General features: G+C 47.6%; 2 protein-coding genes and 1 non-coding gene across 3 annotated transcripts; all 3 read right to left on the bottom strand.

The window, feature by feature from the left end:
- Positions 1-1,966: 1,966 nt before the first annotated feature.
- BCR38DRAFT_446794 (uncharacterized protein) lies at positions 1,967-4,688 on the bottom strand. Its single transcript, XM_040861116.1, has 3 exons — positions 3,827-4,688; positions 3,409-3,772; positions 1,967-3,357 (listed from the first exon to the last, which is right to left on the bottom strand). Exons 1-3 carry the CDS (start codon positions 4,193-4,195, stop codon positions 2,261-2,263), a joined length of 1,830 nt encoding a protein of 609 aa, XP_040711671.1. The 5' UTR covers positions 4,196-4,688; the 3' UTR covers positions 1,967-2,260.
- Positions 4,689-9,057: 4,369 nt separating this feature from the next.
- BCR38DRAFT_499736 (RTA1 like protein-domain-containing protein) lies at positions 9,058-10,675 on the bottom strand (the record flags this gene model as incomplete). Its single annotated transcript, XM_040864801.1, has 4 exons — positions 9,058-9,078; positions 9,648-10,123; positions 10,189-10,437; positions 10,501-10,675. The coding sequence occupies 4 exons, from the start codon at positions 10,673-10,675 to the stop codon at positions 9,058-9,060; spliced, it is 921 nt and encodes a 306-aa protein (XP_040711670.1).
- BCR38DRAFT_t312 lies at positions 9,083-9,163 on the bottom strand. Its single transcript has one exon. It is a non-coding gene; the product is annotated as a tRNA-Thr (tRNA).
- Positions 10,676-12,170: the final 1,495 nt, after the last annotated feature.

The raw sequence follows: 12,170 nt of genomic DNA, 5'->3' as shown, positions 1-12,170 counted from the left end.
CCAGCCACTTGGGGTCAGTGCCGAGGAGCCTTGCGAAGGGGCCCTTTGGACTGGGGCTTCAACACATACTTCTACACAATTGGACTGCGACCGCAAGGTCACAGCCATCCCACAGAGAGGTCAAATTACCGTCATATCAAGGCCACACTGTAAGATAACAGCATCTTCGGTAGGGGGGGAACTCGTCTAAGATAGCCTACTTAGTTAAAGCTGTATCTGTAAATAAGGAGAACGTAGTAGGCGATACGCTAGATTCAAGCTATAATGTTAGGCAACCTTGGTGGGCTTTGCTAAGACCACCAAGGTTACCACGTAACTTAGCCCTTTGGGACTAAGTGCAACCTTCGTGCTCCATAGGACTAGATAGGATGTCATGCTTTTACAACCTCACAAATCTTTGACCACCTTTGCGTGTAACATATAACTAGGAAATAACTAATAGTAGAAGTAAAACCGTAACGTAGACGGAAACTATATGGACATAATAACGCGCAGACTCATGTAATACGGAGAGAGCTATAGCTCGGATTTGGGCTACGAGGCAGTGGCGGCTAACTACGCGCTTGTGACGGTTGTCACGTGATTGACCCACACTGGTCTGAACAGATTGATAAGTGGTTGCAGATATCAAAGTCAGGGACTTTGTTTGGTATTGGTCTCTTTTGGTGAAGACATCTGGTACGGTGGCGTAGTGTCAGGGTACGGCTAGGCCGAAGGCAATAGTACAGAGTGATGGGGAGTAACGGGCGTCCCTCCTACGTAGCACCGGGTGGTCACTGGCGGTCTCAGGTAGGGGTGCCCACGGTGATGCATTGATCTCTGCTCCTTCCCTATCCTACTTCGAGATGGTCCTTATATAGATAGCTAGGCCGCCGCTTGGACCCGGCATAACAGCAGGGTCGACGATGCCAAGGATCTTGACTCTCGTCATCCCAAAGCTTCACATAGATTGTAATCATGACTCGGGAGTCTTTTGTCCGAAACACCCCTCCGGCGCCCCACCGGTGTCTTGCGTTCAGTGTCCTGACACCCACTGGTGCCTATGGCATTCTGTTCTCTGACACGTAGTGGCAAGGATTGCAACCCCTAGCGCGGCGTGACAGCGCTTAGTCAAGTAAAAGGCTTAGCGACTAGCGGTCCTACCGACCTAATTGATAAGGGATAATTTACCTTAGAAGACAATGCGTACGCTAGTTACGAGATAAGCGATGTATAGGTGTCGTAGAGCGATGAGAATTAACTTGGGACTAGTGACTTAGGAATAGGGTTTCTGGGTGTTTTTTTGTCAGGGTACGGCTAGGCCGAAGGCAATAGTACAGAGTGATGGGGAGTAATGGGCGTCCCTCCTACGTAGCACCGGGTGGTCACTGGCGGTCTCAGGTAGGGGTGCCCACGATGATGCATTGATCTCTACTCCTTCCCTATCCTACTTCGAGATGGTCCTTATATAGATAGCTAGGCCGCCGCTTGGACCCGGCGTAGCCGCAGGTTTGGCGATGCCGGGAATCCTGACTCTCGGCATCCCGAAACTTCACATAGATTGTAATCACGACTCGGGAGGCTTTGTCCGAAACACCCCACCGGCACCCCACCGGTGTCCTGCGTTCAGTGTCTCTGACATTTTTCTGTTTTTAGGTGAATTATATAAGCGTGTTCTTGAAGGTATGTAAGAACCTGTGCAGGTAGTCACTCTTGAGGAAGAAGAAGAAAAGGCGAGCGGCCAAGCAAGTAGTAATTGATCTCATTCCCTTCGCCTGTTGAGGTCTTGTTCTGTTCCTCGTGCCTGGTAAGGCCATGGTCCGTACCTGTTGAGGTACTTTTATTGATCAAGACGATCTGTCCCGGCCTGTTAAGGTCCTATTCTGTTCATGCCTGTTGAGGTACTTTTGTTATTCCTTTCACCTCCCGGAAAGTAAGGTCTTGTTGAGGATCTTGTTGTCCGTTGCCATCATCATCACACCTTGAACCTGCTGGCATTTATTGCCCGTCGTCAATAGATGGAAATCAAGCACAGGAGAACAAAATAGGATAAGAAAAGCACCGGCGGCTAATTACGATATGACATGAAGCTTAAGAAGTGAGATACTTGGCCCTGTAGATTTTCATAGTCCCTATACACGCTAGAAGCTCCAAGCTTTTTGTCCAGGGATATGAACAAACGGTATGTTTCCTGTGATAAATATAACGATCCAAGTACCCCAGGTCCCGGAAGACCCATCTCAGCTCAATACTCACCGAAAACTCCTTGTAGGGTAGCTCACTAACCGGTGGCGCAGTGTTCGACCTCGTATGCCTCGTCTCCAGAATCAGGTTCAGCCCCAGGGCTTCGATAGAAGAGATCGTAATACCACGCCGCCTTCTTGACATATTCTTCAGCTTCACGCCTCTTTTCCTCTGCCTCCTCGGCTTCGCGTTTCTTTTTCTCCTCCTCGTGGGTTTTCCTCTCCTCTGCAAGCTTCTTCTCCCTCTCAATACGCTGGCACTCGAGCATTTCCCTCATCGTCAATGCCCATGTCTCCAGTTCTTGGGGGAAGCGAAGGCACCAGAGTGCTATTTCACGCGTGGCTAGTGTGTCTTCGAGGCAGTCGTGACCTTTCTTGCCGACTTGAATGTTCATGCCCAGCAACACCTTGGCGAGCTCTTTGAGACTCCAAATTCGGCGCAGTTTGTCACCATCGCCATGCACGACCTCTGCGGTCTGCAGTGACGTGTCTATAACTTTGCCATGGACAAGACGCAGAATTTTGAGGTCGTTTGTCATGCTGTGGCCGATAAGAATGGTTTCAGAGTCGATGTACTTCAGTAGTTCCTCTCGTGCAGCACGCCAGCCGCGTAGTGACTCCCCATTCTTGTTTGCCCATGACATTGCGGCTGGTGTGATTCCACTGTACCTCGTCCTCCAATTAGAAACTCTGACGTACGGGCAAACAAATTTATTGATGAGTGTCTCCCCAGTAAGGACATCCACAGCACACAGCTGAGCCAATTCGCTAATTTCGGTTGTGTCGTCACCCTCTCGGTGCAAGATCCCGACCATTTCACAGTCCAAAGCAACAACTTTTCGTTTGACTTGAAGCCGGGATCGCGCTGGAGAAGATTGAAAATCAGATTCTTTCATTCCTTTCGGGATAACTATCCGTTCCCTCTCCGACTGGCCTGGAAGGATGAACCTATTGGCCGTTAACCTCCCCCGGGTGTGGCAACGTAGTAGCAGGGCTTCGAAAAGAACTCCTTGGTCGAACTCGGAATAAAGCGTGTATTGGTTTTTTCCATGAGTTTGGTGGTTAATCGGGAGAATTTGCAGAGTAGGATAAGTAATGAATGTAGGCGCAGGGAGGGGCGGCTCCGGCGACGACGCTGCATGTAGTTAATATCGGCATGTTTGACTTGGTTCAAGTTGATACGTACCTTTTTGGGGTTCCTTCTCATTCTGGTCGTTTGCCAGTTGGGAATATGAAAGTGACTCGGTGTCGTCGCGTGAAATTGTAGATAGCGCCCTCGCCATTTGTGGAAGGGTGTTAGATGCTTTTGGCTGTAATGCTGTAGTGCCAGGGTGCATTGCAAGTTCAGTAGTTGAGGGAGTTACACTGCTCGCTTGTGCTTTGGTCCGTCGGCGTGTGGCAGTCCTGATTATTCCAGGTTGAGATGGAACGAGCGAGCTTCGGGTGACGTGAGGGTGTTCTGTATGGTAAACTCGCGGTGCAGAATCAGGTGATGACTTGTTAAGCGCAGAGTTTCTAGTCACTCCCGTTTCATTGGTGCTTGTTATGGCCTTAATCGGTATCCTCTTAGCCGGACTTTCCACATCAGCTTGTTGGTTTCTGACCTTGTGTACCGATATGATGGTTTCAGTAGCACCATCACCCGTGGCTAATGTTGGCGTGGCTATTCTCTGTTGCCGATGTGTTTCAGCAGCTGCTGCTGAATCAGAAGTATCGGTGCTCTCAGGATACGGTTGGTAACTGGGCCGCTGTTGCTCTCTCAATGTGTGGCTTTGAAATAGTGACGTGTTATGACGAGGTGATGACTTCTCATGCTGTTTCAAGGACCTGGGGTGATCAAATAGTTTCTGGCAGAGGTAACAGTGCCGACTACTCATGTGTCTTGTGAGTCCGGCATGCTGAGCTGCACGAGGTCGCGTGGGGAACGAAGCATTGCAGTCTTCGCAACGAAAGGCGTTATTGTGGGAATCCATGTTGGTTATACCGAGCTCTGATGTCGCACTCGAGCCTGAGAGTTATTATGTTGCAGTAATGGAAGGTGCAAATTGTCAATAGTGACTCCCCGTAGGCGTTGCAACTTGCAGGCAAAAAGATGCGGTGAGATATACACTTTACATAGGCATGTGAGTGTCCAAAGTTAGGCAGATGCCATATCTGAGGCAGCTACGTGACCAATGCCAGGAGTTCTGGAATGTGTTGTAGGTAAAGAGCTCCGAGGTTCAGCTGGTCTCAGGTCAGGACTGGTGGCCGATTGGTGTGGTGCTCGACCTATGGGCGTTTGTCAATTTCGTGTGGCTCAGCTACTTGCCTCTTCGGACAAAAACTTTTCGGCGCCTGCCTATCTGCATTGATTTGTTTCCGAACAGCAGAGAAAAATGACTGCGAATCTAGGTAGTTTGCATTATCAAACGTCTCAGAGGCTGACCAAACACTTTTGAGGTCGACAAACAGACGTGGGAAGCAGCATTCCGCGATTAGAAGTTGAATGCGGGGTCTTTTCGGGACGTTAATATGCGGGCAGCCTTGAATACTATGTACAATGTCTGACATGGGGCAGCTGCAGTACAGTCAGGCTCCATAAGTGTAGGGACCACTTTACGCTAACACGAAAATTCGCATAATCTTCTATAATCACTGTATGATTTTGTTCTCGTACGCTTGGGTCTATACGTGTTGCGTCGATAAGACCGACAGCGCAGAACTATCAGAAGCCATAATTCTATGTTTTGGATCGTTGAGTGAACGAGCCATTGGAGCTCTCACGAGTTTCTATCGCGCAAGAAATGGCCTGGGCACCAGCATGTCAGACCACATAACTCGAAGACATGGCATATTGTATCCGATACAACAGCTCAGAGTTTCTTTCCAAGTCGGGTATGGCTTGACAATTATCCAAGGCATGCCTCCCGAGAGATGAGATCCGTCCCTGAATATGTTTACCTGTAAGCTTGGTAGGGTCTTCACACTGTAGCATTGGTCCTAAGACCAAGTAAAGGGGAAGAGAACGCTGGTGACTTCGTCGTAGCCATTACAGGCGTGGATCTGATTCCAGGACGCTTTCCTGCACATTTACACGTGTAACGAACGCTATTCGGGTAAGTAATGGTGGCGAGGTCTTAATTAATAACAAGACGCATGCATAGAGATGATAAACTAATAGTATGTGATACGTAACCCAAGGGGGGTTACCCTGTAGCTATAGATAACATAGCTAGATGAGATACAAGCTATAAAAGAGCTCTGCCAGGCCGAACTGACCTGGCCAACCTTGCCCAATACAACAATTCACACCCCATATGCACTTGCATTAGTATAATAATAGCAGGAGAACGCTGTGCCCGTCTCACACTATTATAGTACTGTATTTATCTTCAGCTATCCGGGCCACAATCCGGGCCCCTTCTGTGCTGAAACGCGGGGGAAAACTCTATACGGATTATGTATGTTCACGCACAGCCGTTACCTGGCTTTAACTGATCATCGACCATGATACGCTGAAGTGGCGAAGGCATGGGGAGACAAAGATGCAGGCGAAGTTCCGAAGTGATGAGGAACGCGTTGAAGCTTTGAGGAAATACTATGGCGTTGATTTGAAGGAGGACGATACGGAGGCTATTAAAGGAACAGTCGGGGAAATTAAACAAAGGTTGTCGGGCCTCCCAGCATTTGAACCCCAACGGCTGCTTTCCAACTTCCGACAACAACAGCCAGTTGACAAATCCTCGGGTGTATCAGCTACTATTAGATATTCAGGAACGAATCCTTTGATGTATCAGCCGCCGTTATTCTCAGACGCATCACTCTCAAAATGTGCAGCCAAGAAGCACACTTTTCTGTACTTTAGGCCCTTGTGGACACCTTCACTCTTCTTCACTATAGAGGACATAGACATTCAATCAGATGCTTTTAATAGCTTGCAACAAGTCCGATAGGCATCTCAGCGGTTCTCGACTCTGTGCCGGAATGACTTGGGCCAAAGGGTTTTGCACATACTTAACACAACTTCTAGAGCTCATTCCGCATACTATATCTTATGTTGTCAAAACTTGGTCTAGCGGAGAAGATCGGGGGGGATAAAGACGCCAACAGCGAAAATCTTGTGAAATCGTTATTTTTATCGCCTAGAATACGCCTTGAACCCGGCGGCGCTACTGAGATTTTCCATGTTGTCAGAGCGCTGGGTGTATGACCCCGGTGGGGAGCCGGTGGGGAGCTGGCCCATGAGTTTATGGGTCACAGAATATTATGGAAGTCTTGGAATGCCGCTGAACCCGAGGGATCCGGGACTGGCAATTCAGCATAAGGCATTTAGCTGTCTATACAAGGGGGCTGTGTTGGAGTAGGAAGAAGGGAAGATCAGAGATCAATGAACTATTCTCGACATACCTACCTGTGACCACCAGTAACCACCCGATGACCAACAGATGAAACGCCTGTTTCTCCCCTTCACTCTGTACGATTGCCTTGCGGCGTAGCCATTCCTGACACATGGATAACATCTGTCAAGTTAACGATGGGCGTATGCGTTGTCATAGGTTTATGTTTCACGTAGGAGGCAGAGTGTTGTCCTCCCTACGCATCTGTTACAACAGCTTGCTTATCTCTGATTTGGAGTTACTTTCCACGAGTTACACTATTGCGCGATGAAAATTGGTGTGTTTACTCTCCATTACAAGCTTGGTGGCTACTTTATACAGTGACTTGCAAGATTGGCTTCCTATTTCGAATGGAATGAAGTTTCGAAACATATACCGTATTAGCCGTTAATGGCGCTTCCGCAGAACGCATTTTCGCTACTTGTACTTGTCAGGTTACGGCCTGGACCGAAGGCGATAGTACAGAGTGAAGGGGAGAAATAGGCGTGTTCCCCTGGTGGTCACCTGGTGATCACTGGTGGTCACTTGATGATGGCAGGTAGGGGTGTCCACAGTAGTTCATTGATCTCTGCCCTCTCTATCTTCCTCCGTCTCGACTCCTTACTTATAGCCAGCCGAGGTTCTCTGTTGGATTCTGGATGTTTGCTTCCGCATGTCTGTGTTCCTCCGACTTCGGCCAATATCTTGGATAGCGGCTCTTTATCTGCAACCAAGCGATTCCCTATCCGCTGCAAACGGCTTCAACAGCTCTCATTCGCCACAAGCGGCTCTCTAGCCGCCACAAACGGCCTCCCGGCTCCTCATTCGCCACAAACGACTTCCTTCCTGGTGGAAGCCGGCCCGCCTCGGATGACACTTGTGGCTCTGACAGTACTCTACCGGTCACAACCTTGAATTTTCATAGTGTACAGCACATTTTAATGTTGATGATTGTTGTTGTTGTTGTTGTTGTTGCAATTCGTGTATTATGTGTGTGTATAGGAAAGAAGGAGGGTAGGCTTCCTGGAGTTAGTCATGTGTACAGCCACAGAGCAACCATAGTTGCTTAGAATCTCATTTGAAGCTGGGGAACTGCCCGGACCCTGGAGAAGACAGAGTGTATCAGAGAGAATTGAGACAAAACACCCTTCTAAGTCCTTCCTTCCTAGCCGAAGTGAAAGACCTAATTTAGTTACGGGTGCTAGCAGTCTAGCAAGTGGCACACAAAATACTATCCTCCGGCCTAATGATGTGCAGCTGATTTGTTGCCTTTGCCCTAGTGCCTGACCTGAAGCGATCTACTGGGTACGAACCACTTACCAGAAATGGACATTGACAGACATATATAGTGACTGCTGTAGAACTGCCGCGCAGACCACCAATGTCTACTTAAATGACTCACCAATATATCATAATCTAATAGATAATTGATCAATTCGCTAAGAGGATGACGGACTAAAGGGATAATATAAGAGGTTATCCTTCTCTAGTGTGACGGTTGTCACGTGATTGACCTACACTGGTCTGAACAGATTGATAAGTGGTTGCAGATACCAAAGTCCCTGACTTTGGTATTGGTCTCTTTTGGTGAAGACATCTGGTACGGTGGCGTAGTGGCAAGGATTGCAACCCCTGGCGCGGCGTGACATCTAGGATCGGGTTGCTTTCCTTAAAGAGGTAAACTAAATCCTAAGTAATCATCGTAGGGCTAAAAGACAAGTTCATGTTGAAGAAAGTTCATAATATGTTGGTTGTCCAACATATCCAACATATCCACCCCTGTAGGTCACGTGACCTATCGGTCCTTTCCTTCCTCCGATGCGGGGTCCCGTGATCCTAGCGTCTGTATCCACCTGGCCTGCCGACGGGCCTATAATGTTGGTTCAGGGCCAACGGTTCGTAACAGACAGGACCATTTAGCTTAGAAAGAGGCCTGTAAGGAGAGAGCCGTTATGGCGGGCCGGTCTCAGCTGACAAGCTGAGTCGGGAGGGATTCGCCCCCGATCCGGTAAAACCCCGGAACCGCCCAGCTTAAGAGGAGAACTCGAGACGCTCCCACCTAATTTAGATTCCTCAAGAATCAGTCTTGCAATATACGCACCCATACACTGGCCCATTCTAGTTGCTCTTTGTACTACCTGACTATTCTATTGCGAGACGTGTGGTATCCTCCTTACAAGGCCTAAAGGAAGAAACAACAAAAAGAGGGTAGAAAAGAGGCAGCTTAACAAAGGTTAAGGCGAAGGAAGCAAAGGCGCTATGGATCAAAACGTAACACTAGCTATATATAATACACCCATTTTTAATCGATATCTTAAATTATAGAAAGATTATTGTAGCAATTAAGTATCGCGTTATAATTTTGTTCGTAACGCGCTTGTGATGAACGTACAAAACATATTAGACTGTTTAAACGGCCGCACGGCTTATACTTTTAAGAACTAGTGAAAAAGATGTGAAAATTTCAACACTCGCGGATGTCATGGAGGATAAAAATTGAACTTGTGCCCTCAGCCAGAATTGAACTGACGACCTCGTCATATCTGAGGATACTAGTGACGCGCTCTACCACTGAGCTATGAGGGCAGGTTTACTGCCAAGTGAGTAATTGGGTCACGTGTTGATGGAAAGATGTGTCCATAAAAGGATATATGGTGTAATGGAGGTGGGTCTTGCACACTTGTCCGCACATCGTCACCTACCATGCTGATGTATCTGGACGTTTCATTATATGGGTCTTCCACAGCACAGGATGTTATCCATGAGATTCCCCTGAAATGTTGTAGCGATTTGGTTGTACTCCAGTTTCGCTGCAAAACTCTCCTCGATCTCGTATATGCTTGTGAGATCGTACCCGTATACCAACATCTATATCTATTAGCCTATCCTTACACTGCGGGTGTTTATCAACTCCATCCTTCAGTTCCACAACTCGCAGGGGTCTCACCTAATCCAAACAACTCGTAGAACCGCACTTCACAACCTGGTACCCCAAATCGACCTTTTAGCCAGGACGCTGAATTCAGTACCCAGGATCTCTAGGACCACTGAGCGTATCAATCTCTCTCACCGCATGCCGATTCTTCACACCACGATAATGCAGCATGTGGCCCTCTTCTATAATATCAACACTATCAACACTATCAATTGAGACAAGCTGCGAATCGCGGTCGACGATTCGGCTTGGGTGAAACCAAATGAGTAGAATGGGGACAATCAACATGGGCAGCCCATCAAGAACGAAGACGTACACCTCACGCGACTGAAGCTTCCCAAATTGTCCCTGGGCGTACTCGGCCACACGGAATATGGACCGGACCATGATGAGAATACTGGCCGCGTATAAGACGTAGATCAATTGCAGCCATGGTATATTGAGTGCCTGTGATTTCGGGGTAGGTCGCTTGTGCATGCGCAGATGGAAGACGAGGGTAACAACCATGAAGAAGCCGAAGAAGAGAATCTGGATGCCCAGGCCACCAAGGATGGTGTTCTCGCCACTTTCGACTTTTTCTTGGGTCTTGGCCATTATGAGCATGCCGCCACCTGTTTTGAGTTGTTGGTGAGTATGCCATCTCACCAATTGGATCAAGTGTAGACATTCAACTTACCGGCGACTTGTGCGCAGAGTGACACCACATCGCCCAGGACAAACACCTTAGCCAACCACTTTGGTGGGATTATTGAGTATGCACCGGCTTCCAGAAGCACGATTATGTGTCCGAGAAGCATGTAGATGGATGCAGCGTAAAGCGTCGGTCCGAGGAGAAGCAGGAGTGACTGGCAGATATATGGATTCGGGGTGAAGTCGGGTGCCTCGGTGGACGAAATGGCTCGGCCAATGTAGCCGATGAATTCATCTGTTTAACCCCCAAGGTCAGTCAATGATCTAAGCAACACGTTTCCCGAGTGAGTTGACTTACAAAGACATCCAAGCAAGAACGGGATGAAGTACCATGTTCTATATTGGAAGAGCTGGTAACAGTGAGCTATGACGCAGAGGCCAAAGAAAATCATAAAGATCACTTCTCCTGGCATGTATGGTGTGTAATGGTAGAACTTGAATCCCGCGAAAGGCTGGCTATTCTGGTCTGTCATGCTTGCGACAAATGAAGATGACTGGCAATTGCGTAACTACGAGGTGGTCACCTGGTTGTATTGAATCGATCTGTATTTCCAAAATCGACAATTTGCCAGAATCCAACATGGTAAATTCAATTTAGTCTATGATTATATGTTCGTTCTTCTCTCATATTGTGGGATTATGATGGCCCAAATGCTTTCGACTTGGTAAAACCGTATTTCTCAATACGCGAAACTAAGTTTGGCAAGTCTAGATGTCTGATACACTTGGGTCCGGCTCAATCGCTGTGGGTTTGAGGCTATGTAGAACATACGCGTATTAGTTGAGCGGGTCTAAGCCATACTATTAGTACCCAGTCAGAAGAAGTTAGTAGACGAGGTTGCCAGATTACTATTTATGGCTGGCGCTTTGGCAGTGTGTTTGAACCTTTTTTCATTAGACGTTGTCCGTTTCCATACAAGAAATTGAGAAGTCAATTTGTTCTCCAGGGTCGTGCCAGTAACAAAATCTGCGACTCAATTGATTATGGGTGCTTCGAAGGAGCTTTGTTGCGATGATGTTGCTTATTCTCAAGACATACTACCAGACTGGCCACATGAGCACGCCATCCTGGAAGTCTTGAATACTGCTATATCTATATTCCAATGTCTCCATATTCCTGCATTACAGCAGCAGAGTCCACATTTATTTTGCAGTTTCACAAATTTACTTTTCTGCTAGCATGGGAGCTCGTTCTGCGTTGTGCTTTTAACGAATTCACTTCATGGTGTAAACACGTCACGGCCACTGCACGATCAGGGTTTGCACAGACCATCTTATTTGGCGAATGTATTCTGCTGATAGCAAGTCCATTATGGCGTATTTCAAGTTCCACAGCTTCTTACAGGGGAGAGGGGGTGGTATACGACAATCCCAACGAGCATCCTCTCATTACGCAGTCCCGGAAGACCTCAACTGAATCATTCCAAGCACTGCCCTCATAACTACAAGAGAGTCGGCGAATACAGATCATATTTGTCATAGCATAAAAATCAAGATGCTGGCAAAAAGCGACATCGGTTGCCTACCATAAGACAGTGGACAAGAAGCCCGCATATGATGCTGCAGGGTTCGTGTGTATATCCCAAACAAGTGCTTCAGCTCCGTGCTACCACCACTACAAGAGGGTAGGCGAGTATATTAGAAAGAAAGACGTACAACTCTACTGTGTATATCCAACGATACATGAAGCATCTACATTGTGTTTCTGTGGCCTATGTTTGCCAATATGCATAATATAACCTGTATTATAGGCGTACCCACAATGGATGTGTTACACCAAATGACCGTCAAAAGACGAGGGGCCCACTCGTGGCAGAATGTGGTCATGATGGCAATTATGAGATCTGACAGGATACTTGTCTCGATATTCCCGTGTCGTTATCTGTGAAGAGATGGGGAGTATACACAACAGTGACGGGATTATTGGTCGAAATAACTGTCTAAAGCACACAGCTTTCTGAAGCATCT

Source organism: Pseudomassariella vexata, assembly GCF_002105095.1.
Source record: "Pseudomassariella vexata strain CBS 129021 chromosome Unknown BCR38scaffold_15, whole genome shotgun sequence".
Lineage (NCBI taxonomy): Eukaryota > Fungi > Ascomycota > Sordariomycetes > Amphisphaeriales > Pseudomassariaceae > Pseudomassariella > Pseudomassariella vexata.
This window is presented reverse-complemented; position numbering and strand designations above follow the sequence as displayed.